At 39.0% G+C, this 24,303-nt stretch overlaps 2 protein-coding genes across 2 annotated transcripts; one reads left to right on the plus strand and one right to left on the minus strand.

Moving 5' to 3' along the window:
- The first annotated feature begins 393 nt into the window (after positions 1–393).
- On the plus strand, positions 394–10,903 carry plekhd1 (pleckstrin homology and coiled-coil domain containing D1). Its single transcript, XM_039666249.2, has 13 exons — positions 394–647; positions 1,788–1,881; positions 2,807–2,896; positions 3,659–3,735; positions 3,904–3,995; positions 4,100–4,152; positions 4,283–4,377; positions 4,570–4,663; positions 6,837–7,027; positions 8,146–8,278; positions 9,986–10,130; positions 10,317–10,460; positions 10,554–10,903. Exons 1-13 carry the CDS (start codon positions 496–498, stop codon positions 10,709–10,711), a joined length of 1,518 nt encoding a protein of 505 aa, XP_039522183.2. The 5' UTR covers positions 394–495; the 3' UTR covers positions 10,712–10,903.
- Positions 10,904–14,874: 3,971 nt separating this feature from the next.
- Positions 14,875–18,299, minus strand: ccdc177 (coiled-coil domain containing 177). The gene is made up of 2 exons (XM_039666238.2): positions 18,194–18,299; positions 14,875–17,428 (listed from the first exon to the last, which is right to left on the minus strand). The coding sequence occupies exon 2, from the start codon at positions 17,420–17,422 to the stop codon at positions 14,969–14,971; it is 2,454 nt and encodes an 817-aa protein (XP_039522172.1). The 5' UTR covers positions 17,423–17,428; positions 18,194–18,299; the 3' UTR covers positions 14,875–14,968.
- Positions 18,300–24,303: the final 6,004 nt, after the last annotated feature.

Genomic DNA, 24,303 nt, shown 5'->3' on the forward strand with positions numbered 1-24,303 from the left:
CTAATTTGTTAAATTGAATTAATAATATTGCTTGTAATCTGTTGTCCCAATTTTTTTGATTAGATAAAGCGCATTTGCCTTGGTCAGAATAAGAGACTTTTGAATGACAGTGTGTGTGTGTGTGTGTGTGTGTGAGTGTGTGTAAGTTCCAACGTCATAAGTGATAAAATCCATAAAGTAATAGCATTTCCCTTCAAAATACTGCATTGACGTCCTTCAGATTAAAAAAAAAAACACTCTTTCCTAAAGCCTCTTGGTCTAACCCTCTCATATCTATTCCTCCCCCCCTCTCTCTGATTCTATTTCCACACTGTCCGGCACCAGCTGATGTCACTATATTGGCAGATGCATCATTCCACGTCGCTGAATGACTGGAGGATATCATATCCGGCTTTGCCTGATTGAATGCGTCTCTATTGGAAAGTGTGCATGCTACCATTTTAACTTCATTGATTTGATTTTTACCACACCTCCTCATCTGTGAAAGAGTCAGCTATGTTCTCCTCGTCCAAGCCCTTCCTACTCTCAACCTGGACCTCCATGGAGCAAGCTGACTCGGACGCTTTGGATATCAGCACTAAAGTGCAACTGCATGGGGTTCTGTGGAAGAGACCTTTCGGCAGGCCCTCGGCCAAGTGGTCCCGCAGGTATGCGTACAAAAATATAAAGCTTGAGACTCTTTTATTAGAAGATCTCTTTAGTGATCTTATTTTCAGTATGTGTTCCTTTCCCCACTGTAAAAAAATATTGTTGGCTTAACTTAAAAAAGTAAGTAACCTGGTTTCCTTAAAATTTTAAGTTCATTGAACTGGAAAAAGTGAGTTAATACAATGAAGGAGATTAATTTAACCATCAGAAACTCAAAATTATATGTTATCGGAACTAAATAAATTATATAAGTTGATTTGACAAAAGAAACAATTTTGTGATTACTACGCTGTAAAAAAATATTGTTGGTTTAACTTAAAAAAGTAAGTAACCTGGGTTGGCTTAAAATTTTAAGTTGATTGAACTGGAAAAAGTGAGTTAATACAATGAAGGAGATTAATTTAACCATCAGAAACTCAAAATTATATGTTATCGGAACTAAATAAATTATTTAAGTTGATTTGACAAAAGAAACAATTTTGTGATTACTACGCTGTAAAAAAATATTGTTGGTTTAACTTAAAAAAGTAAGTAAGCTGGGTTGCCTTAAAATTTTTTAAGTTGATTGAACTGGAAAAAGTGAGTTAATACAATGAAGTAGATTAATTTAAACATCAGAAACTCAAAATAATAAGTTATCTCAACTAAATAAATTATTATAAAGTTGATTTGACAAAAGAAAATATGTTTTGATAACAAAAATTTTGAAAATATTTTTTACAGAGATACACAATTTGTTTATCAGTTGTTGTCAATAACAAAGTACATGTTATTTCATTATGTTCTAAGAAGAAGGTATGATTGGAATGGTTTAAGCACGTTTTGTGTGGCGCCTTGCTATAGTGCACTTTAAAAGCTTTAGACGAGATTGAGTAACCCATCATTATAGCTTACTGACCTGAGATGCTTTAAAGCTGAGTAAGTCAGATCTGTGCTGCCGGTGGGCTTTTTGTACTGCGTACATAAAGATCAATTCCAGGAAAGATCAATTCCAATAAAGTGAATGTTATATTTACGGTCATTTATGAATTTGTGGAGTTTTTAACAAGTGCTTTTAAGAGGAAATGTGTTTATTATGTGTTGGTGATCATTGAATATCTTGTTGCTGTTAATCATGAATGTTTGTGCTTTCATAACAGATTCTTCATCATCAAGGAGAGTTTTCTGTTGTACTATGCTGAAAATGAGAAAAAAAGCTTTGAGACCACTAAATATTTCAACATTCACCCTAAGGTACGCCAACACCGCACATTATTTTAGTAGTACACCGTAAAAAATGATATATGACAACATTGCTTTAACATTTTTTTTAGTTGAACAAAATTCGACTCATTTTTTTAAAGTCTATTTAATGTAATTTAAGTTGAAATGACTTAAACATCCAAGTTTATTGTGCTTAAAAAATGAAGGCAGCTAAACTAATTAAATATAAATGAATAAAAATTGAATGACATAATCATATACATCACACAAGCAAAAGGGTTGTTGAACATTCCAGGATTTTCTCCATATAATGGACGTCAATGGGAACCAAATGGTTCAAGGTCCAAAAGACACTTTCAGTGCAGCTTCAAAGGGCTTTAAATGATTCCAAACGATCAATAAGGGTCTCAAGTGAAATGATCGTCATTTAACAAATAAATAAAAAAGTTAAAGTTTTATAAGCACAAATACTCGCCTTGCTCTGTTCTGTGATGAGCATGCGTGACTCTACTGTTCAAACTCGTTCATCAAAACGAAGAAATCTTTTTTCGAGTCATGACTCGAAGGGTCCTAGAATCATAGAATTGTCCTAGAATTGTCTGGAATCATTTAAAGCCCTTTGAACAGTTTGCACTGAAACTCTCATTTGGACCTTGAACCGTTTGGTTCCCAATGAAGTCCATTATATGGAGAAAATCCTGGAATGTTTTCATCAAAAACCTTAATTTCTTTCCGACTTAAGAAGGAAAGACGTGGACATCTTGGATGACATGGGGGTGAGTAAATTATCAGCAAAAGTTTTTTAAAAGTGAACTACTCCTTTAAGTTGAGATTTAAAAACTGAGTAACATACAGAGTAACTTCAGAAAAATGTGTCCGGTGGGTTCTAATATATTTCTAACTAAAAGCATGATATTGATTTCTATAATTGTTTGAACGTTTTCCTCCATGTCAGGGGGTGATTCCATTAGGTGGATGCATTGTTGAGCCAAGAGAAGACCAAAGCATGCCGTTTGCCGTGGTCATCACCCATGAGGACTTCACTGTAAACGCTTTTTCTTCTTCTATTGTTTATTAGGATATCAGATCAATGGTTTGGTTTTTGATAAGATTAGACATGCTGCATTTTTGTATTTAGTCTTTAGCCATAAATTGCAAAACTATTTTGCTGATTTATTTTTAACCGTGGAAGAAATAATCACTAGACCTTATGTAGCCCCGCCCCTTTTCAGTGCTGCGCTCGTTGTCTTTTGACTTCCGGTCTGCATTTTCACAGCGATCTTGCATAGATATAATGAACTGCTCATAAATAATTTCCCGGTCGACATTTGTTAAGACATCTGCTTTACAATGCTTATGATAAACATTACAATGCTCATGATAACTTTTGTTAACTCTACAATAAGTAAATCCACTTCACCAGCTGCCATAGAAATATACAGAGCTACCGCGAAACCGGAAGTCCAAAGACAATCTAAAGATTACGGCGCTCACGATTCTCTGGTGCATGAGGTCTAACGATACCCTCAGGTCACAATTCCATACATAACAGTCACGATACTGAACTCGTATAACTGATACTATATTATTGCGATACTCCAAGATTATAAAGGTTGGCCTACTGTTGATTAAAATGCTAACTTTGACATTACATTGTGATTGTAAATGAATAGGTTTGGACGTGATTCTTGTAACCCAATGACAATGGTGGCACCAAAATAAAAATATTCAAATAAAAAAAAAAATGAAAATAAAATAATGAAAATAATAAATAAATGTCTCTATCTTTCACCTCACCTTGATACAGGGGAACATTGTCCTGGCTGCGGAGTCTGAGTCTGAGCAGAGCCAGTGGGTGGAGATGCTACAAGAGTCCGGAAAAGTGTGAGTGACTTCTAACATCTCCGTGGAAAGATAGTTGTTAAAGTGTAAAGGATTGTCATTTCCATCACTTAAAAAAAAAAAAAAAAACTCAGGGCATTTGAGCCATTAGATGCTATTGATTATGACTTTAGTGTTACTTTTTTATTATGATTATTAATTCTCTTAAAGCACTTGGAAGAATGCTCAGTTGGGTGAGGCCATGATTGAGAGTCTTGAAGCTCAGGGGTTACAGCTGGCTAAGGAAAAGCAGGAATACCTGGGTATGGCCACAATATTCAGATATCTTTATTTGTTTTGTTTTTTTAATGTCAAATTCACAATCTATTAAGGGCCAATGGATTGTCTATGTATTTCTTGTATTTAGATAAGCTCATGGAGGAGACTGAGGAACTGTGTTTGCAAAGAGAAGAGAAGGCGGTTAGCTCACTATTTATGGTCATTTACACCCACAAGTATTTCGTTTTTTTTTACTATATTTTTGTACACAGATAAGTTTAGATATGCAGTCCATCATGCACTTATGGATAAATACGTCTGTGTTTCGTAGGAGCTGGAGAGACTGAATCAATTGCTGGAAGAAGAAAAGCAGAAGTTTGAAGAAGTGGTTCAAGAGCTAAGAGCCGAACAAGAGCAAATTAAGATGTAAGACACCCCACCACATTTAGGCGACTATTACTGTATAAACAGTTTTACAAACATATTAACATTTTAGTTTTATTCTTGCAATCATCCATCCATCCAAAAAATGGGTATTGAGAGCAATCCAACTTTAGATAAGATAAGATATTATTTTGTAATTTTTCCTGAGCATTTTCTACTTCTCTGTGTTGATAGAGATATGGATGGTACTTCACAGTGTCTGGAAGGAGTGGAAAATGAGAAAGAGGAGCTTCATCATCTCACCACACTTCTGCAGAAGTCTTTAGAGGTATCCAAAAATAAAATATAATTTGAAGAAATTACAAAATCACCCCTAGACTAATCAGACCTCAGATGTGGAGCCCTAAATAAATAAATGAACATTCGAAGTTTAAAAATAATAATAATTTTGTGAAAAGTATGAGACTGCAGAGTCATGCGAAAGATATTTAACTAGCACATTTTACAATGTAGTTCCGGTGTTCTGACAATTCATGCTACCCATCGAGATTTGCTACTTACCGGTTATGCGCATGTGCAGACTCACAGATTTTTTTTTTTTTTTACAAAAGGTACATTTTCCTGTTATAATATATAATTTCCCTTTAAAAAATGCTTACTACCATGTGAATATTTGTACGGCCAGCCAGCTGAAAAAGAATAACTGAAATTTTCAGTTACTATGAGGAAAGGTGTACTTTGACAAGTCAAAGATGAATATTTTATGATAATTTTTATTTTTCACACCGTTTTAAAAGTAAAAATAGTCGTCTACAGTATACAGTAGCTACTCATAACTTAGAATTGTATTATAATTGTATTTCATACGACTTTAATCGGCATTCTGTGATCAATTCGCGCTACGGTAGCATTTTTCGACAAGGCAGCAAAAATCGACAGAACACCGGCTTGTGTTTATCCATGAGGTGTGTCAACTGTCAACCTTCAATACAGATTGTTTCAAAGCATCTTGATAAACATGAAAATAACAGAATTAATAATGCAAACAGAATTCAATGTTCTAAATCATCTCCAAAAAAGACAACAGTGTGATTATTCAGCTGAAGTCAGTTGAGTAGATGAGTAGGTTTAGGTATATGTGAGGTGGATTTCGTGTTCTGCAGTGAGGAGCATCTCCGTGCATGTTTCATCATATTCGTAAATAGAGAAAAGTTGTTCCGGCTATATGATAGACTCCTAGTGGTTCTCAACTCCAGTCCTCGGGACCCACTGCTCTGCACATTTTGTATGTCTATCTTATCTGACACGCTCAGTTCAGTTCATAGAGTCTATCTTAACGAGTTGAGGTTCTGAATCAGGTGTGTTAAATAAAGGAGACATACCTAATATCAGAGAATGTCTAATTGAAGAGAATTGGCACTGGCTGGTTACTTCCGGGTTCTGGACTGGCTGCAGTAACACGTCTCTGTCCATGCGGGGGCGCTCGCGGTCGAGTGCAGAATGAATGGGAGTCAATGGGGTTTCACCCCCAGAAACAGTAGCACCTCAATGCAGAACATGAGATCCATGGGGAGGAGGCGGATCACGATCCAAGGGGTGGAGATGGGTAGGATTAGGGTTGGGTTTAGGGATTAGGGGTGGGTTTAGAGATCAGGGGGCGGAGTTGGTTAGGTTTAGGTGTATGTAAGGTGGGAGGAGTTGGATCTGGATCCGACTCCTCCCCATGGATTTCATGTTCCGCAGTGAGGACCATCTCCCCAGAAATCCACTTTTCTCAGGATGTAATTTTTTGTCAAGTAATTTGAAAGTTGCATTCAAAAGGGAGGGTTAAGATAATACACTCAGCTGAAAATTGCTTTTTTAAGTTCACTTATCTGTTCTAAAAATCCATTCAAAAATGTGATGACGTCACACAATAGCAGAATGCTAGCGTGATCCGGCCAACAACAGCCTAACCTGTAAGAAATCAAAAGGACATAAGTACTCGTTCATTCGACTTTTGGCCTATAATCTATATTGAACTTGCGGAATCAACAATAAAATCTATGTTGATTTAAGACAAGCAGGTGAAAGAGACACATTTAGCCGTTTAGCCCCATAGATGTCCATGTGTTCACCGGTGCTGCAAACCATATTCATCCGCTCAGTCATGCTAAAGCACGACCAAAACAATGTTCTTCTGCAAAATGCATGCAGTTTTGTTATATTAACCGCTAACTTAGAGTACCAAAAATCCTTCAAGTTAACCAATTATGAAATTACCTCAATGCAGCTATAATCAAGTCTACAGTATAGTGTCGTTATTCACGTTGAGCCAATTCAGTGTTCAGTAACAGTGTAGATGATGCAAAATTTGTCAATTATGAAATGAAGTCAAATCAGCTTTAAAGCAGCTGCATATTCTCACACAATAGTGTCAGTACAGAGAAATCAATGATGCTACTTAATATGAAGTGCCCTCATAAGGTCCATAACACACATCTGACTCTGTCTGAATTCAGGAGTTATCCCAAGAGAAAAAGCGCACCCTCGAGCTGCTCCGAGAAAGAGGACAGGATGCGGCTGGAACAGGAAGTGACCGTCGGGCCTCTTTAGACTCCCATAATCCTGAGGCGCAGCTGCAGGGAAACCTGTGGCAAATCGAGGAGCAGATGAGGAGTCTGCTGAAAGAGAAAGAACAGGCAGAAGACAGGTGAATTACACATTTTAAGATGTATTTGGGATGTAGCAGTGTTTCTGTGCCGAGCCGTTGTATGTGCAGAAAGTGCATTCGAATAAATGGACCGTTCCATGACAGTGGAAATGTACATTGATCCCTAAATAATCCAGTCTATCGATTAGATGAGAGTGGATTGACTAGCGGGTATGAGTGACCTCAAAAGCAGGATATAAATAAATGTGACTCTGCTGTATGGTCCATTACGCATGATACAACAATTTTAGAAATAACAACCTGATGAGATGTCATTGATTTTTTTATTTTTTTATTTTACTTGGTTTTAAAAAATGAAGTCTTATTTCTGTTTGCTGGCGCTAACTCTTAAAAAAAAGTAAATAAATATATAATTGAATTTATACTACTACTGTTTGCTACAACTACAATTTCTGTCAAAAGTTTGAAAACATTATGATTAGTTAATTTGTTTTGAAGAATGCATGTTCTGCATTTATGTAATCAAAATACAGCAAAACTGTAATATTGTGAAATATTACTATAATTTGAAATAACTATTTTTATTTTTTTAAAATGCAATTTTTTAAAAATTGAGGAATGATGCTGAAAATACAGCTTTGCAGTTTTCACAGTCATATGATCCTTTATAATAGTATTATCAATGTTGAAATCTTCTTTATCTACTGTTTACTGTGAAGGGTAATTTCATTATGGTTGTGGTAGTGGAATTCATTTCCAAGTGTTTATTAATGGGTAAAGCTACAGTAATTTTTTTGTATCTCTGTTTCATGAGCAGTGTGATAATCTCTCTCTCTTTTTAGTTATGAGAAAGAACCATATTCATCCGCACAGTCCCGCAGAGCCGAAGTACAGTACAATCAAAACAACGTTCCTCTGCAAAATCCATGCAGTTTTGTTCTTTTCCGCTAAGTTAGATATCGTCCCTTTAAATTTTGATAAATAAATATACAAAAGAATATGTTCAATAATGTATTCAGTACTTTTACACGGGAAACAGCAAGCAAAGAACAAGCCTCTGCAAATGTGGCATCTCATCACAAACTACATGCCAATGCTGGCTTTTCTGCCCCCCCCCTTTTCTGTGAGACAACCCTTGTTTCTGTCGCCCCCTGCAGGCTGAAAGAGAATGAGAAGCGAGCCAAAGTTCTGCAGGGGGAGAAGGAGTTTTATTCTTCTCAAGCTCAAGCTCTCCAGCAGTCTCTCACACAGCTCACAGCAGACAAACAGCACACCGAGGAAGAGCTGAAGGTGAACACTAATGACCCCTGAAATTGGCTTTATGCACAGCTGCACTACTTCCTGAACTTAAGCCAGCTCCTTTGTTTCCTGTCTGCCATTATTGGACAAATTGATTAGTTCAGGTGTGCCTGACCTCAGTAGTCACGGCAACAATAAACAGACACACCTGAATTAATCAAGCTTGCCCAATAATGGCAGACAGGAAACAAAGGAGCTGGCTTAAGTTCAGGAAGTAGTGCAGCTGTGCATAAAGCCAATTGTGGAGCACTACAAAACATATTTGTTTGATGCAAGAAACTGGATTTGCTGTAAAATTGGATATGGAACAATTCTTTAAAAAACAAAAATGTGAATGATTATATTTCCATTTATGCATTTCTGTACCATGTATTTACATTTCCATTTATGCATTTGGCAGACGCTTTTACCCAAAGTGACTTACATTGCGTTTCACATTTACATTCTTATCTGTTCTCATCGAGGCTTATATTAAAGGGATAGTTCACTTTGAAATTAATATTTGGTATGTTTTAGCTTACCTCAAGATGTAGGTGGCTTTGTTTTCACAGTATTTTCAGTTTTGATATTTTTAGGTTAAACCGTTCTTGCCTGTCAGTCATATAATGGAGGTCTATGGTCACCACCTCAAAGAGAATGCACAGAGAAGTCCAAATTAAACATGATTTAGTGACACTAAACGAGCGGTTTGTGAGAGAAAACGAACATTATATCGTTTTTAATGGGCTATATGCACCCATAAGTTCCGCATTTGACGTAAGGATGCTCGTCCATTTCCGGTTGTGTAGATTGAAGCGGAGGAAAACCGGAGAAAACGGGATTATGGCAGAGTCTTCAATATTTACTGTCCTCCCGTCTTTGAAACGAAACGTACATACGTTTAGATGTAATTTTATATATAGTTATGTTTATTTAATATAATTTTAAAAAGAAGCATAAACACAACGAGGGTTGTCTTTTTTTATCTGTTTTTGTGACTAACGTTTCATTAGTATAACCATGGAGTATAAAATTCAATATAAATTCTCGGTATTGCATTGGACTCTATGATCGGCGGAAGTTATCGAGCATCCTTAATCCTTCACCGGAAATAACGCCGTGCATAGAGCCCATTAATGTAACCACAGCCACAAAGCGCCCGCGCCCTCAGATCACTTGGATGTAGCTGTGATTACAAGAGGTAAAAACGATATTAATTACTGTTCGTTTTCTCACACAAACCGCTCGTTTCGTGTCTTGAGCCATCAATGTGCACTTACATTTACGAGTCATTAAATCATGTTTAATTTGGACTTCTCTGTGCATGATCTTTGAGGTGGTGACCATAGACCTGCATTATATGACTGACAGACAAGAACGGTTTGACCTAAAAATATCAAAATTGAAACTACTTTCTTTGCGGAAACAAAGACACCTGCATCTTGGATGCCCTTGGCTTGAGGTAAGTTAAAACGTATCAAAAATTAATTTCAAAGTGAACTATCCCTTTAAGGTTGCATTGGATCTAACAGTGTACATAATTGTTGAGTTCCATTACCTTTTCTCCATCTCTGGATCATCTGCTCATCTTTTCTGAAAATCAATTGAAATTCTTTAAAAGCCCATGTCTGCTCCTTCCTTCATACCTATCACATCTGAAATGTATTTCCTTTACACTCATCGTCATAATATACATAATATGTTATTTGTGTGTGTCAGGCGGAGATGGAGTCTCGTGTGGAACTGGAGCGTCGACTGAAATTGGCTGAGGAAGCCCTGCAAGATCTCGAACAGGGCCTAAATGCAATCGAACGCACCTGCGAGAGGGAGGAAAGAATGAAAGGAGATGTCAGCCATCTCCGCAGTGAGTACTTTCCATCGGTCGTGTTCTACAACATGAACAAAAGAAGTACCTTGAAACCTAATATAAAGTGTGAACCAGATTTGAAAGCCCTTTCAGTCCAGAATTACTTGAATTATTTTGTTATTTCCAAATATCTTGTTCAAAATGCAGTGGCTTCTTAAACGTTACTAAATTACGTTCTTCCAGAGTTCTTTGAGGAATGCATCTGTGCTGCGGAGATCGAGGCCAAGTTACCATCCATCATGAAGAACGCAGTCTATCTGCATAAAGCTGCTGCTCGGCGCATCAAAAGCTGCCGTATCCAGAGACGGGCCTCCAGACAGCACTGGCGTAAGTGTTACTGAGTTTACTTTTAATTTCTCAATAGAAATAATTGGACTCCACATCCTCATCATATGCTCCACCCTGTTCTCCTGTGTGCAGTGAAGCACTCTCAGTCGTTCGCCTCCTCCCGCGGTGGTGCCTCCTCCACCAGTCTGGAAGAGTTGAAAGAAACCGCCCGGCGTCTAACTTCAGACTGTTTGAGACGAAGAGCCTACAAGATCATCACCCGTCAGGACACCGTTCAGTCTGAGGACTAACACGATTCGGACAGACAGAGGGGAAATTAACTCCCTAAAGTTTCAACATGATTCAGTAAGAGGAAACTACAAACACAGTGTTGTCATCATTTGGAAATATGTGTCTTTCAGTTGTAAATTTATAACACTGTAGGATAATATAACTTTGAACTGTCAAATGTTTGCTTTTAGTGAAAATAGTGAAAATAAAATAACTATATTCCAACATAGCTTCTATGAAAAATATGTCCTTTAAGTTAAAATGTATTGTAACTGTAATTGGAAATGTAACTGAGAAAAATGGCTTCATTTTTAATGATTTGATAATTTTCACACTGATTTTTTTTGTGTGTATTTTTCAGTGACCTTGGTTCTAGAAATATTTTTGTGGAAATTATAATTATTTTTTTTAAAGTAGAACTTTAAGCCGAACCAGCTTCTAGAAAAGAACTACAATCCCATGAAGCATTGCTAATGCTGTAAATTAGACATTTAGGACCCCCTTGAAAACAAGATGGTAATCCTAATAAATAAATAAAACATATATGTATATATATTAGGGCTGTAAAATGATTAATCGCAATGTTTACGTAATATATGTGGGTGCACTGTGTATAAATATTTTATATATATAAAAACACACACATGCTTGTATATATTTAACAAATATTTTCATGTACTGTGTATAGATTTATATATAATTTATATGATATGTAAATATAAATATTTTATATATAAATAATTTTTTTTTTCTTAAATATACATGCATGTGTGTGTGTTTATATATATATATGAATATATAATTATACACAGTGCACCCACATATATTATGTAAACACAAACTTTTATTTTGGATGAGATTAATCTTGATTAATCGTTTGACAGCCCTAATATATATATATATATATATATATATATATATCATGATTCTCTGATTGGTGGAGAGTTCATGGCAGATTCATGGGTAATGTAGTTTCCCCCCAGGAACTCCAGTTAAACATGATTATTTGGCGGCTGGCGGCTTCGACACAAGCATATTCCATTGATTCACAACCTTGTAGCTTATTGTAATATGTCTTTAAAGGTTTAAAAGTTATCATAAAAAATCAATTCCTATCTGTAGAAAATGAATGACCTTTTTTACTTCCAGAACCTGAATTTTGCACATAATGTGAATTCATTTAATATTGTTATGTTCATATACATAAAACAACTAAAAAAACATACATTGTTTAGAATTTATTTATTTTTAATACAGAATGTTATGTTCAAAACTGAGTAATTGGTTCTCTGATAAAGTATCACCCTGACCCTGCATGGTCCTTCTTTGAGAAATAAAACATCTGCTGCCACAGGAAACATATTTTCATTTAGATCATTAAAAGAACGGTACTGAGACAAAAAATAACACCTTGATGAGATATACTTTTAAGATTTAACATAATAATGCTACAATCATCTTCAAGTCATTGCTGGTCAAATTTACTACAGCAAAATGATATTCAAAAATGTCAGTGTGAACAAATCAAGATCTGTATTATATTTAGCTTGCTTTCCAGATAGCCCTAAAAAGCTGTTATGGCTCGAGTATGAATTACATTCAGAACTCTCTTTTGGTTATCATCATTAAAACTGAGTTTTTTTTTACCTTTTATGCTATTAAAAGTGTTGTTGTTGTTGAGCCATCTGGATATGCTGAATGTAAAATGGCTTCGGTGTTTATTAAACCTTCCAGTTACATCATGCCTAGCTGAGTCACTGCCAGAGAGGGAATAAGGGTCCATAATTAAAGTGAAATGTCAGTCTCCTGGAGGTTATATTTTACTGAATCAGGTCGCAGATGTCATCATCATCTTCTCCGCTTCCAAACCTGCATCAGAAGAGACAAACCACATAACAGTCAATTAACACAAGCTTTCTTAAATCAAATAACTCGCTTGGATAACAGATTTGGCATTATTTTAACAGGAGACATTTGTTCCTTTGTAAAATGCTGCAATGATTTAGTTTCATTTTAATAACATAATGGATTTAGAGGAAATATATACATTTATTTGATTTTTTTTTTTATAACTGACCTCTTGATGACAATGATAGTAATGTGTTTTGCAATTATCATACATTAAATGAAACAATTATCTAAAGAGCCTGTATACACAGGCAGTGAAATAATGCTAGCCCTAGAATACAGTTTTTGTCCAGGTTGTTGAAAATCCTGTGACAGATGGCTGCCGTGGGTTAAGCTCTCATAGGAATTAAAATGCCGACTTGCAGTGCGTTTCTCACAGATATCGACATAAGCTCTCCTCCAATCCTGTCCTCTAGATACGTACCAGGATGACATGGCATTTTTTTAGAACTAGTGCCCTGTTTCTCACAAGTTCCCAATGTCACGTTCAAAATTGTATATCGAATGAATTGTATATCGAATATGTCTAATTAAAGGGATAGTTCACTTTGAAATTAATTTTTGATATGTTTTAGCTTACCTCAATGTCATCCAAAATGTAGGTGTCCTTGTTTCTACAGTATTTTCAATTTTGATATTTTTAGGTCAAACCGTTCTTGTCTGTCAGTCATATAATCTAGGTGTATGGTGTCCACCTCAAAGAGCATGCACAGAGAAGTCCAAATTAAACATGATTTAAATGTAAATGTGACGATTTCGATACATCAACAGACAACGTTGAACTTTTTTCGCAAGCGTGCGAGAGATCACCATCGGCGCTTGCGCAGACCGAAGCGCCCGCGCCCTCCGATCACTTGGACGTGGCTGTGGTTACAAGAGGTAAAAACAATATTAAATACTGTTCGTTTTCTCACACAAACCGCTCGTTTCGTGTCTTAGGCCATCAATGTGGACTTACATTTACGAGTCATTAAATCATGTTTAATTTGGACTTCTCTGTGCATGCTCTTTGAGGTGGTGACCATAGACCTGCATTATATGACTGACAGACAAGAACGGTTTGACCTAAAAATATGAAAATTGAAACTACTGTGGAAACAAAGACACCTACATCTTGGATGCCCTTGAGGTGAGATAAAACTTACCAAACATTAATTTCAAAGTGAACTATCCCTTTAAGGTTGGAATGCAAATACCTAGCTATTATGTAATATGAACATTCAAATTGCTTCAGTGCACTTTCATTTACATCACACAAGCAAATTATATAAATGTGATGATGCGTTAACCATCAATGTGCAGACAATGTCCAAAACAACAAACTATTTCTGCAATATGTAGTATGCATCCTTTGCTCCCAAAACAAAGCATACTGCACAGAACATCATATCCCACAATGCAATTATTCCCAAGATTATGACTGGATGGTCCTCACGAAATGTGATGAGATCAATAATGTACCCACCCTCAGAAATAATTGATACTGACTGGTCAATTGTATTCAGCAATCAATTCTTTCTGAATAATGACCACTGGTGGAGTTCAGTGATTGTGTTTTTGTTCATCATGTCAGGGTTTATTGCGCAAAAAATGTCTGGATGACTGTGCATTATTCCCATACATGATGCTTCACTATTTTTTTTTTTTTGTGTGAAAAAATGTGTATACAGTGCAGTGTATACTAACATGACATAGTAAAAAAAAGAAAAAGAATGAAGCTTACATGGAAAAAAGTATTGAACACACCTGAAGGAATGCCGGGGATGTCAGTGTGGAATTGCTGACCAAAGACTCTTGTGCTTCATCAGCAGTTACACTGTGCTGAGATCATTCTTTGTCATGTCCTTGTCTAGGATGCAATGCTAGATCAGCATTTCGCCAGAGTTTGGTTTACACTCATCAAGTCATGGCTTCGAGTCTCCCTCAAAAGATTCACTCTGGGACTCTGGGAGAAGCATCCCGTCCCCTTTTCTTTCTCTTCCTCTAAGAAATAAAGCCACCCTTAGAAAGAAGCCATCACTGTCGCCATAGTGACAAACGTCGTTGTAAACAATGAACTCTTTATATACAGCTCTCAAAGCAACATGGCTGCCAAGTTACAAAAAAACCAAAACAATCATGCCCCGACATATGGTCATCCACACATAAGCACAAAGTTCTTCGATTAACATTTAAAATATATAAATACAGAAAAATATTTCTTTAGATGACATGATGAAAATGATCCAGCATCAGGAATAGTGAATCTTTAGGTAAAACACCATCAGTTTGTGTTGCTGTAGTTTGGTAATGAGGCTAGCATGTAGGCTCAAGCACAACTTATTTCTAGACAGATGTGCATGGAAAGAGCGAATAAGTTGCACAGTTGCTCACTTCTCAACTAAATGTGCCTTTAACTGAGCCTCCAGGGCCATCTTGTCGAAGGTGCGCATGTTTGTCTCCTCGCGAACACGATCTCGCACGTGGAAAGATGCGCGGGCAACGGATCGGGCGCTTTCCAACACCGCGCGTTTTTCTCGGAAAATCTGTTCACTTTTTTCCAGTTTGCGCTCAATGGACTGCAGCAATTCTAGCCGGCGCTGTTTCTCCTCTTCCTCTACACGTTGACGGTTGAGCCTCTGAAGTCGCTCCTTTTCCTGCCTGCTTTGCCCCGCGCGTTGGGCCTTCTCCCGCGCCCGCACTTCGGCCACTTGAGCAGCTTGTTGTCCTCGTCTTTCAGCTTCCCGAGCCTTTGCCTCCATCTGTTCCTTAAGCTGTTGCTCACGCAGCTCGGCGGCCCGTCTTGCTTTCTGGATCTGCTTCTCTTCCCGCTTGGCCTTCTCCTTTAGCTCCTGCCCACGTCTTTCTTGTATCTGCTCGTAGTTCTCCAAAGACCTATTTAGCTTCTCGTCGGCAGTTCTCCGAGCTTCCTCGCGCTCGTCTGCTTCCCGACGTGCAATCTCTTGGATAAGAGCCGCATGGCGCCTCTTCTCGGCACGGTTGAGTCCACGACGCTCCTCTTGTAGTTGGTGCTCTCGCTCCTGCCGCTTCAGCTCAGCAATAGTCAGTTTCTCCTTGAGGAGGAGCTTCTCCTGCTCCAGAACGGCGGCTCGGTCCTCCTCCAGAGCTTTAAGGTTCTGTTCTTGTAATGACTTCTTGTGTTTCTCCTCACGAGCAGCCTGTTGCAGTTTCTGCAATCGGCTGCGTTCTTGTTGCTCGGCCAATTCCCTCCAACGCTCTTCACTTTCCACCGCTTGGCGAAGTTTGGCATCGGCAGCCTCTCGCTCCTGCTGGTTGAGCCAACGCTGCCGGGTAGAAACTTGCGACTGCCATGCTCGTTGGCACTGCTGCACGGCCCTCTGTTTCTCCCGCTCTTCGCGTTCCCGTCGCAGCTCCTCCAGCCGCTTCTCGCTGTCCCATTGCAGGTGTGCTACGTAGCGTGTCTGGCTCATTATGTCCTCCTCTTGGTACCTGGCGAGCATTAATGCGGCAATCTTTCGGTCACGTTCTGGAACAGCTTTAAGTCCTCTGCGTTTCACCTCCTTCACGATGCGCTCCACTTTTTGCATAGTCTGTGGAGAGTGGCTGAGGTCTCCCAAGCTTAAACTGCGACCCATCAGAGAGTTAAAGGTGGCTAAAGTGCGGGCACGGGGGCTTGATGTCTTAGCCCAGTGATCTCTTGCCCCTTCCCAGCTATAGGAAGAGGAAGCAGATTCAGAGGAGGTGCATGTAGTAGTTGTGGTGTTCGTTGTTGAAGCAGTCGAGGAACAAAACGCGTCACGCCTTCGTTGCAAAGACTCCAGCGAGTGGCTTCTGCATTTAACCTTTGATTTGGAGATGATGTGTCCATTGTGCTGTGCAAACGTACTTGTGATGCCATTGGCAGGACTCTGGGCAGAAGATTTCGACACTATCGGGGCAAGTGAAGTTGATGTCCTTGGAAAAGAAGGAGGTTTTTGTATTGATCTGGGGAAGGTATTTGGAGCCTTTGTAGGAGTACTGAACGTTTTTTTTGTGGCCTGACCTCCTGGAGCTGACGGATTTGATCGTTGGATTATTGAAGGTTTTCCCCCCGACTCTACTTGAAGGGACTTGGGCTTTTTTGCAGACGTTCCTTTAGCGGTAGTAGCAGAGTTCACCGGATTGGCTTTTGAGAACGATGATGACACTGGTCCTGATCCCGCTGTCATGCTTTTAGGATTAGATGTTGCAGATTGCTTTTTGGGTGCACCACTGCAGGTAGGTGCTATTTTGTGGGCTTGATTTGTTAAACTATGATTATTATTAGCATTGACGGTTTCCTGTGACTTCTCTGAAGACAGCGGACCACCATTGTTGTTGAGAGCCGCCTGAAGATTTCGCCTCTTCTCCTCTCTGATAATCCGCTCTCTTTCCTCTCTGCAGTGCCGGAGTTTAGCATGTCTATCCCTCTCGTATATCTCAAACATTCCTGTGGCGACACGCATGCTGCGGCCGGGTGCCTCACGGGCAAAATCAGACAGTGGACGAGCCAGAAGTTCCACAGGTTTCACTCCACAACGTGCGCATGCCTCGAGAGAGCGAGGGCTTGTCAGGACATACCGACTACCCTCTGCGACTGGAGAGTCAAAATTGTAAAGATCCAGATGTAGTTTTTGCTCTTCTGGTTGACTGTTTTGTTGCTGGCATGGTTCTTGAGAGCTCGGTACAGGATCAGTAGTCTGTGGGCTGGAATCCACACTAACATCTGTCTCTCGATCATCACCTGGCTCAGGTAGACATGGTGCTTCAGAGGCTACAGCTGGGCTTTCAGACTGGGTCCCTCTGAATTTACTCTGGTCATCAGGCTCCAATGGATCCACCATGGTTCACTTTACAAAAAAAGAAGGCAAAAAAGAATGAATTCTGCAGTGTTTTAATGACAGCACTGGGTAAGATTTTCTAGAGTGGAATCATGGGGATTATTATGTTCATTCTAGAGATCAAGGCTTAAGAGTGCTATCTAAGGTTAGGGACGCCATAAAGCTTGCACATGCATGCATATTTTTTACGCTCTGCTTCTGTATGTGATGACGGTTCTTGCCTCAGGGTAATTAAATAAGGTTACATGCATGCTGGGCAATATTAAAGAACTCATGCTGCTATTTTTGGAGTCTGTGATTCAGATGGAATCATGCATGAATATGCCTCATGTGCACTACATATCTACAGTATCTATCTAAACCTAATTAGCAGTTACTCACTCGTAAAACAGAATTGTCGCAATTTTGTTATTTTTTAATGTCATGTTAATGCAAATTATGTCTTGTTTCGTGCACTCCTTCACATTGGTGACACTGAGACTGTGTATATCGAAATCCTCGATAAATAGATCGGTTTTATAGGCCCTAAAAGACAGATGTTGTTTGTACAGTAAAGAAACGATGACTTTAAAGAAGACATGGGCTATACTGCATAAGCACGACTCATCTACAAGCACAAATGCACGCAGCATCTCTCTTCACAGACAGTTTCCAGAGCAGATGTTTTGTGTGCGGGTGCAATAATATCTGATTACATGAATGCGCAAGAAATCCACAATGACAGAGCGGACGACGATATTGCAAACACATCACGATAATCAAAGCCAGTCTTACCGATATCAGGGCCCACTCATTCAGAGGGGATCGGGAGGCTGATATGTCCTCTCCTCCTCATCAAATGTGTTTTTGTGGTCGGTTCTCGTCTCGTTCTTTCCTTCAGCACTCAGTCAGTCAGTCTCCACCTGCTGTTTGACACTCGCATCCTTGGCCGAAGCATCTGTGCTCCGCCTCCGTGTGACTGCGCTCTAAAAATATCGCAGATATTCAGCCCTTTGTCCTCACATTTTATGAACGGGGAATGAGCGATTCTGCGATGCTGTCATGATGAATGTGCTGAAGGATGGCAAGGCGTTATTTTATTTACGCATATCTGTGTGGTTGGTGTTACTTTAAATTCGGACTTGAAATATATAGCCTATATCATGTTTCTGCAACATAAATAGTATGCTAATACTAATACTTTTATTATTTATTTATTATTATTATTAAGAATTCACATCAGTAGTGGTTATTTTGGAGAAAAAGGGAAGTCTGTTTTTAATGCTGTAATAAGTATATGTATACACTAGAGGACGCACTATGTACAAATATAATATGGCTCTGTGAAAAACTCCTTCCAAATATCCTTTGTCTTTCTTTAACTTTAAACAGTATAGGCATTGTTTTATTATTTAAAACCTGACGTGTATTTTTTTTTTATGTTTTGCTTGTAAGTTGAATGCTGCTGGGTTAAATAGTTTTTTTTTTTTTTTTTTTACATTTCTAAGTATGTCTTAATTGTTTAGTAGGATACTGTATTTACAGGAAGTTTGGTAGCGTGTTATTAGGGCCCAAGCCCTGAAAGGGCGAAGGCCCTATTGTTTTCCTAACGATTATTATTATTATTATTATTTATACGACTATTTGGGCACTTTTGGGGCCCTTAACATGCTCAAAAACTCTTGAAACTTTTCACACGGGTCAGAATCCGCGGCCATCAGGGCCGGGCTGAAGATGGTACCCGGGCGTGGCAGGGTGGCTAGACAGCGCCCCCTGGAACGGGGTCCGAAAACTTGGTCCATAAATCAAACACGCTTGCATGTAATAATATGAAACTCGGTGCACATATAGATCTCATCGTTCATATATACCTCAAACTATTACTTTTTACCCCAGCCCAACAGGAAGTCGGTTATTTAGGGTTGTTCATAAAACACTCGCAATGGAATTTGAAGTACTCCTCCTAGAGAATTCAAACACACGGCACGAAACTCGGTCAGCATGAAGTCAAGGCATTGAGGATGAAAGTTTGCGAGGGGATTTTTGATATCTCGAACGGTTTGGCCGTGGCGAGGAAACGAAATTATGGCGAGAATCGTGAAACAGGTAGTGTGTCAGAACTTCAGAATACATTAACTGATCTTGATGAAACTTCAGCAGTTTGTTTGCTGTAAGAGGACGATCACATGGATGCGACTATTGTGAGTCAAAGTTATAGCGCCACCAACTGGCAGCAGGAAGTGTGTCACTTTCAAAATGCTTTGAAATCACCCTCTTATTTTTACCCGATTTGCTTCAAACTTAATCTGTATAATGTAAATACATAGCAGATGAAGACCTGTGAATGGATTCTTGATATCTTTGATACTGTTGCCGTGGCAACGCATCAAACTTTAAAATTCTTTTTTTTGATGATTTTGAGACTCTTAGCGGCTTTTGGGGCCCTTAACGGGTTTGAAAACTCTTGAAACTTTGCACACAGGTCAGATCCCACAGCCATCAGAGCCGGGCTGAAGATGGTACCTGGGTGTGGCAGGGGGGCTAGACAGCGCCCCCTGGAACGGGGTCCGAACACTTGGTCCATAAATCAAACACGCTTGAATGTAATAATATGAAACTCGGTACACATGTTGATCTCATCGTTTCATCTATACCTCACACTCTTACTTTTTACCCCAGCCCAACAGGAAGTCGGCTATTGAGGTTTGTTTGTAAAACGCTCGCAATGGAATGTGCAATACTCCTCCTAGAGAATTCAAACACACGGCACGAAACTCGGTCAGCATGAAGTCAAGGCATTGAGGATGAAAGTTTGCGAGGGGATTTTTGATATCTCAAACGGTTTGGCCGTGGCGAGGAAACGAAATTATGGCGAGAAACGTGAAACAGGAAGTGTGTTATAACTTCAGCAAACATTAACTGATCTTGATGAAACTTCAGCAGTGTGTTCGCTGTAAGAGGACGATCACATGGATGTGACTATTGTGAGTCAAAGTTATAGCGCCACCAACTGGCAGCAGGAAGTGTGTCACTTTCAAAATGCTTTGAAATCACCCTTTTATTTTTACCCGATTTGCTTCAAACTTAATCTGTATAATGTAAACATACGGCAGATGTAGACCTGTGAATGGATTCTTGATATCTTTTAAACTGTTGCCTTGGCAACGCATCAAACTTTACCATTCTTTTAGGATGCTTTTGAGACCCTTAGCATGCTTCAAATCGCATGAAACTCGACAGACACATCACATTTATTAGCCAGTAGACATGTGCAAAGTTTCAGAAACGGGCGTGGTGAGGGCTCAGTAGCACCACCTTTTGACAAAAGTGGGGTTGTTAGTTTTAACTAGAGTTACAAAAATCGGTATGTATATTGTACTCCTCGAGCCGGACAACTTTCTAATTGACACTCATTAGCTAGGACCCACAGAAAGTCAGATATCTTTGTTTGAATGTAGAGAAAATCTTAGAATTTTGCCAGTCTCTCAGTGTCTCTCTGTGTGAGTGAGAGGAGGGGTGCCTGTCAGGTTAATTTTAACCCTTTATTTGCTGTGTGCGACTTCTCTGGCATTTTCGGGGGCCTTAACATCCTCTAAAACTCTTGAAACTTTGCACACGGGTCAGAACCCATGGCCATCAGGGCCGGGCTGAAGCTGGTCATCGGGCGTGGCAGGGCGGCTCGACAGCGCCCCCTGGACTGGGATTCGAACATTTGTCCATAAATCAAACACACTTGCGTGAATTAATATGAAACTCGGTACAATTATAGATCACATCAGGCCAAACAACTTTCGTCCTCTAAGTTTTACGACAATTAAAATGGAAGTTGAGAATTATGGGTTGTTTGAATAGTTGTCCTAGGAGAAATACATCAAATTACAACGCAAGTGTTTACCAATCACAACCAAACTCGGTGTGCAAGAAGTCAAGACATTGAGGATGAAAGTTTGTGAGGGGATTTTTGATATCTCAAACGGTTTGGCCGTGGCGAGGAAACGAAATTATGGCGAGAAACGTGAAACAGGAAGTGTGTTATAACTTCAGCATACATTAACATATCTTGATGAAACTTCATCAGTGTGTTCGCTGTAAGAGGACGATCACATGGATGTGACTATTTCGAGTCAAAGTTATAGCGCCACCAACTGGCAGCAGGAAGTGTGTCACTTTCAAAATGCTTTGAAATCAACCTCTTATTTTTACCCGATTTGCTTCAAACTTCATCTGTATAATGTAAATACATGGCAGATGAAGACCTGTGAATGGATTCTTGATATCTTTGATACTGTTGCCGTGGCAACGCATCAAACTTTAAAATTCTTTTTTTTTGATGATTTTGAGACTCTTAATGGCTTTTGAGGCCCTTAACGGGTTTGAAAACTCTTGAAACTTTGCACACACATATACCACAGCCATCAGGCCCGGGCTGAAGATGGTACCTAGGCGTGGCAGGGGGGCTAGACAGCGCCCCCTGGAACGGGGTCCGAAAACTTGGTCCATAAATCAAACACGCTTGCATGTAATAATATGAATGAAAAACTTCATCTGTATAATGTAAACAGATGAAAACTTCATCTGTATAATGATGAAAAACAGATGAAAAACTTCATCTGTATAATGTAAACATACGGTAGATGTAGACCTGTGAATGGATTCTTGATATCTTTTAAACTGTTGCCGTGGCAAAGCTTCAAACTTTGAAATTATTTTAGGATGCTTTTGAGACTCTTAGCATGCTTGAAATTGCATGAAACTCAACATACACATCACATTTATTAGCCAGTAGACATGTGCAAAGTTTCAGAAACGGGCATGGTGCAGGGACTAAATAGCGCCACCTTTTGACAAAAGTGGGGTTGTTATTTTTATCTACAGTTACAAAAATCGTTATATACATTGTACTCCTCAAGCCAGACAACTTTCTAATTCATAGTCATTAGCTCAGACCAAGAGGAAGTCAGATATTTTGGTTTGAATATGGTGAGACTCTCTCTGAGCCTACGTCCGTGTATGGCAAGCCCTTTTAACATTTAAAAGCTAAGTTTGCCTATCCGCAAATTAACATTGTAGATATCAACAATGTCTTTCTGTCTAGTCGTAATTACATTTTGGATAGTTTGTATTATCATTTAAGATATCTGTAACATAATTGTGACTAGTCAAAATGACAGACTATGGCAAGCCGTTTTAACATTTAATCATGAAAGGGCCAAAGCCTTCGGCACCGCCACCCCGGTGCCTTTGGGTAACTAAAGGAGCCGGGGTTGCGGTGCCACCGGCTTGGGCCCGCCATCGCTGCTCGCAGCTATATTTGTTATTATTTTTTTTACTTTTTGTCTTTCATGGGTATAACTACCTTGGTCACACTTTACAATGAGTTCTAATTTGTTACAATTTGTTAATGCATTAAGTTTAAATAGTGCATTTTAAATAGAGATAGTTTAATCCCCTTTTTATACCCTAAACAGGCAACATGATTTAGGAGATTGGAACTTTGGCATCATTGAATTCCATAGTATTTTTTTTTTCTACTATGGAAGTCAATGGTGCCAAAGATCCAATCGTTCTTCAAAACATCGTCCTTTGTGTACAGCAGAAGAAAGAAACTCAGGTTTGCAAAAAACTTGGGTGAGTAAATGATGACAGAATTTTCATTTTTGGATGGAGTATCCCTTTAAGGAATAACCTAATTAGGTTAAATTAACCTTTAAAGGGATACTACGCCATTTTTTTCATATTAAACTGTTATTCCCTGTGTTATTCCCTTAACTAAGACGAGTTGATACATTTCTCTCTCGTCTCAGTGCGTGCACTCAATCGCTCTGGCGTGCGAGACACTTTGATTGCACTTAACTAGCCCAGTTCATTCATTATGGGCCAAGCAGGATCAAACTATAATGTATGATGGAATACCACAGCAAGTGCAATGGGAGCACTTTGACTCGGCGTAGTAATATCATCACTCGTGAAAAGTCCTCTCCCTCTCCGGAGTGATGAGTACATAAATATATATGCACCGAGTACATAGCCTAGACATGGGCCTATATGCACCGAGTCAAATGATATTACTGCGCCGAGTCAAAGTGCTCCCAAGCACTTGCTGTGGTATTCCGCCATACAATATAGTTATCCAATTTACACACTTTGAAAAGTGCAGTGTTTTATTTTGTGTCACCATTCTTGATCGAGTTACACTACTCGACTAACTGTATTTAAATAGGGAAAACCTGGATGTGTTTGTTCGCTTCTCTGCTTGGCCCATATTGAATGAACTGGGCTAGTTAACTGGGCTAAGTGCTATCAAAGTGTCTCCCACGCCAGGCTGCTTGAGTGCACGCATTGAGACGAGAGAGGTACTGTATGTATCAATTTCTCTTAGTTTAAAAAAATAGCTTATCATTTACTGAATTGACAGCTCATTGGCTAATCTTCAACATGTTTGCTGATAAACATTTGCTTTGGATTGATCTATTCTGTTTTATAGGAGAAGTCACGGACAATTGTGCGACAGGTATGATTCGGTTTTCGGCACTTCTCGTTCATTTCTATGGTATCTGCAAACAGTGATTGACTGTCGCACAATTAAATGAAATTAAATGACGTCAATGCTGTAATTTTATTGGTTATCAAGTTGGCCTTTATGCGTTCTCCAATGGTGGAGCAACGGGCCCTCTTATCTCCCAATAATAAGACCATCTCTGGTTCACATCCTCGGACTGGGAACTCTATCAACATAAAAAAAAAAAAAACTTTCAACTGTACAGGCAACAAAGTTTTATTGAAAGCCGATTTTGCCAGCAGATGATGTACCCCTTTAACATTCCAGAAAGAATACACCGCCGACTTATTTGTCAGTGTGAACTCATGAATAGCAAATCATTGCATTATCAGTTGTGCTAAATTAA

Source organism: Pimephales promelas, chromosome 15, assembly GCF_988280905.1.
Source record: "Pimephales promelas chromosome 15, fPimPro1.hap1.1, whole genome shotgun sequence".
Classification (NCBI taxonomy): Eukaryota; Metazoa; Chordata; class Actinopteri; order Cypriniformes; family Leuciscidae; genus Pimephales; species Pimephales promelas.

Excerpts from the sequence above, each read along its gene's own strand:
- ccdc177 (XM_039666238.2), bottom strand. The coding sequence starts at position 17,422 with ATGGTGGATCCATTGGAGCCTGATGACCAGAGTAAATTCAGAGGGACC.
- plekhd1 (XM_039666249.2), top strand. The coding sequence starts at position 496 with ATGTTCTCCTCGTCCAAGCCCTTCCTACTCTCAACCTGGACCTCCATG. Across the intron at positions 4,153-4,282 it reads TGCAAAGAGAAGAGAAGGCG|GAGCTGGAGAGACTGAATCA; the intron begins GTTAGCTCACTA and ends TGTGTTTCGTAG. Across the intron at positions 4,378-4,569 it reads GAACAAGAGCAAATTAAGAT|AGATATGGATGGTACTTCAC; the intron begins GTAAGACACCCC and ends CTGTGTTGATAG.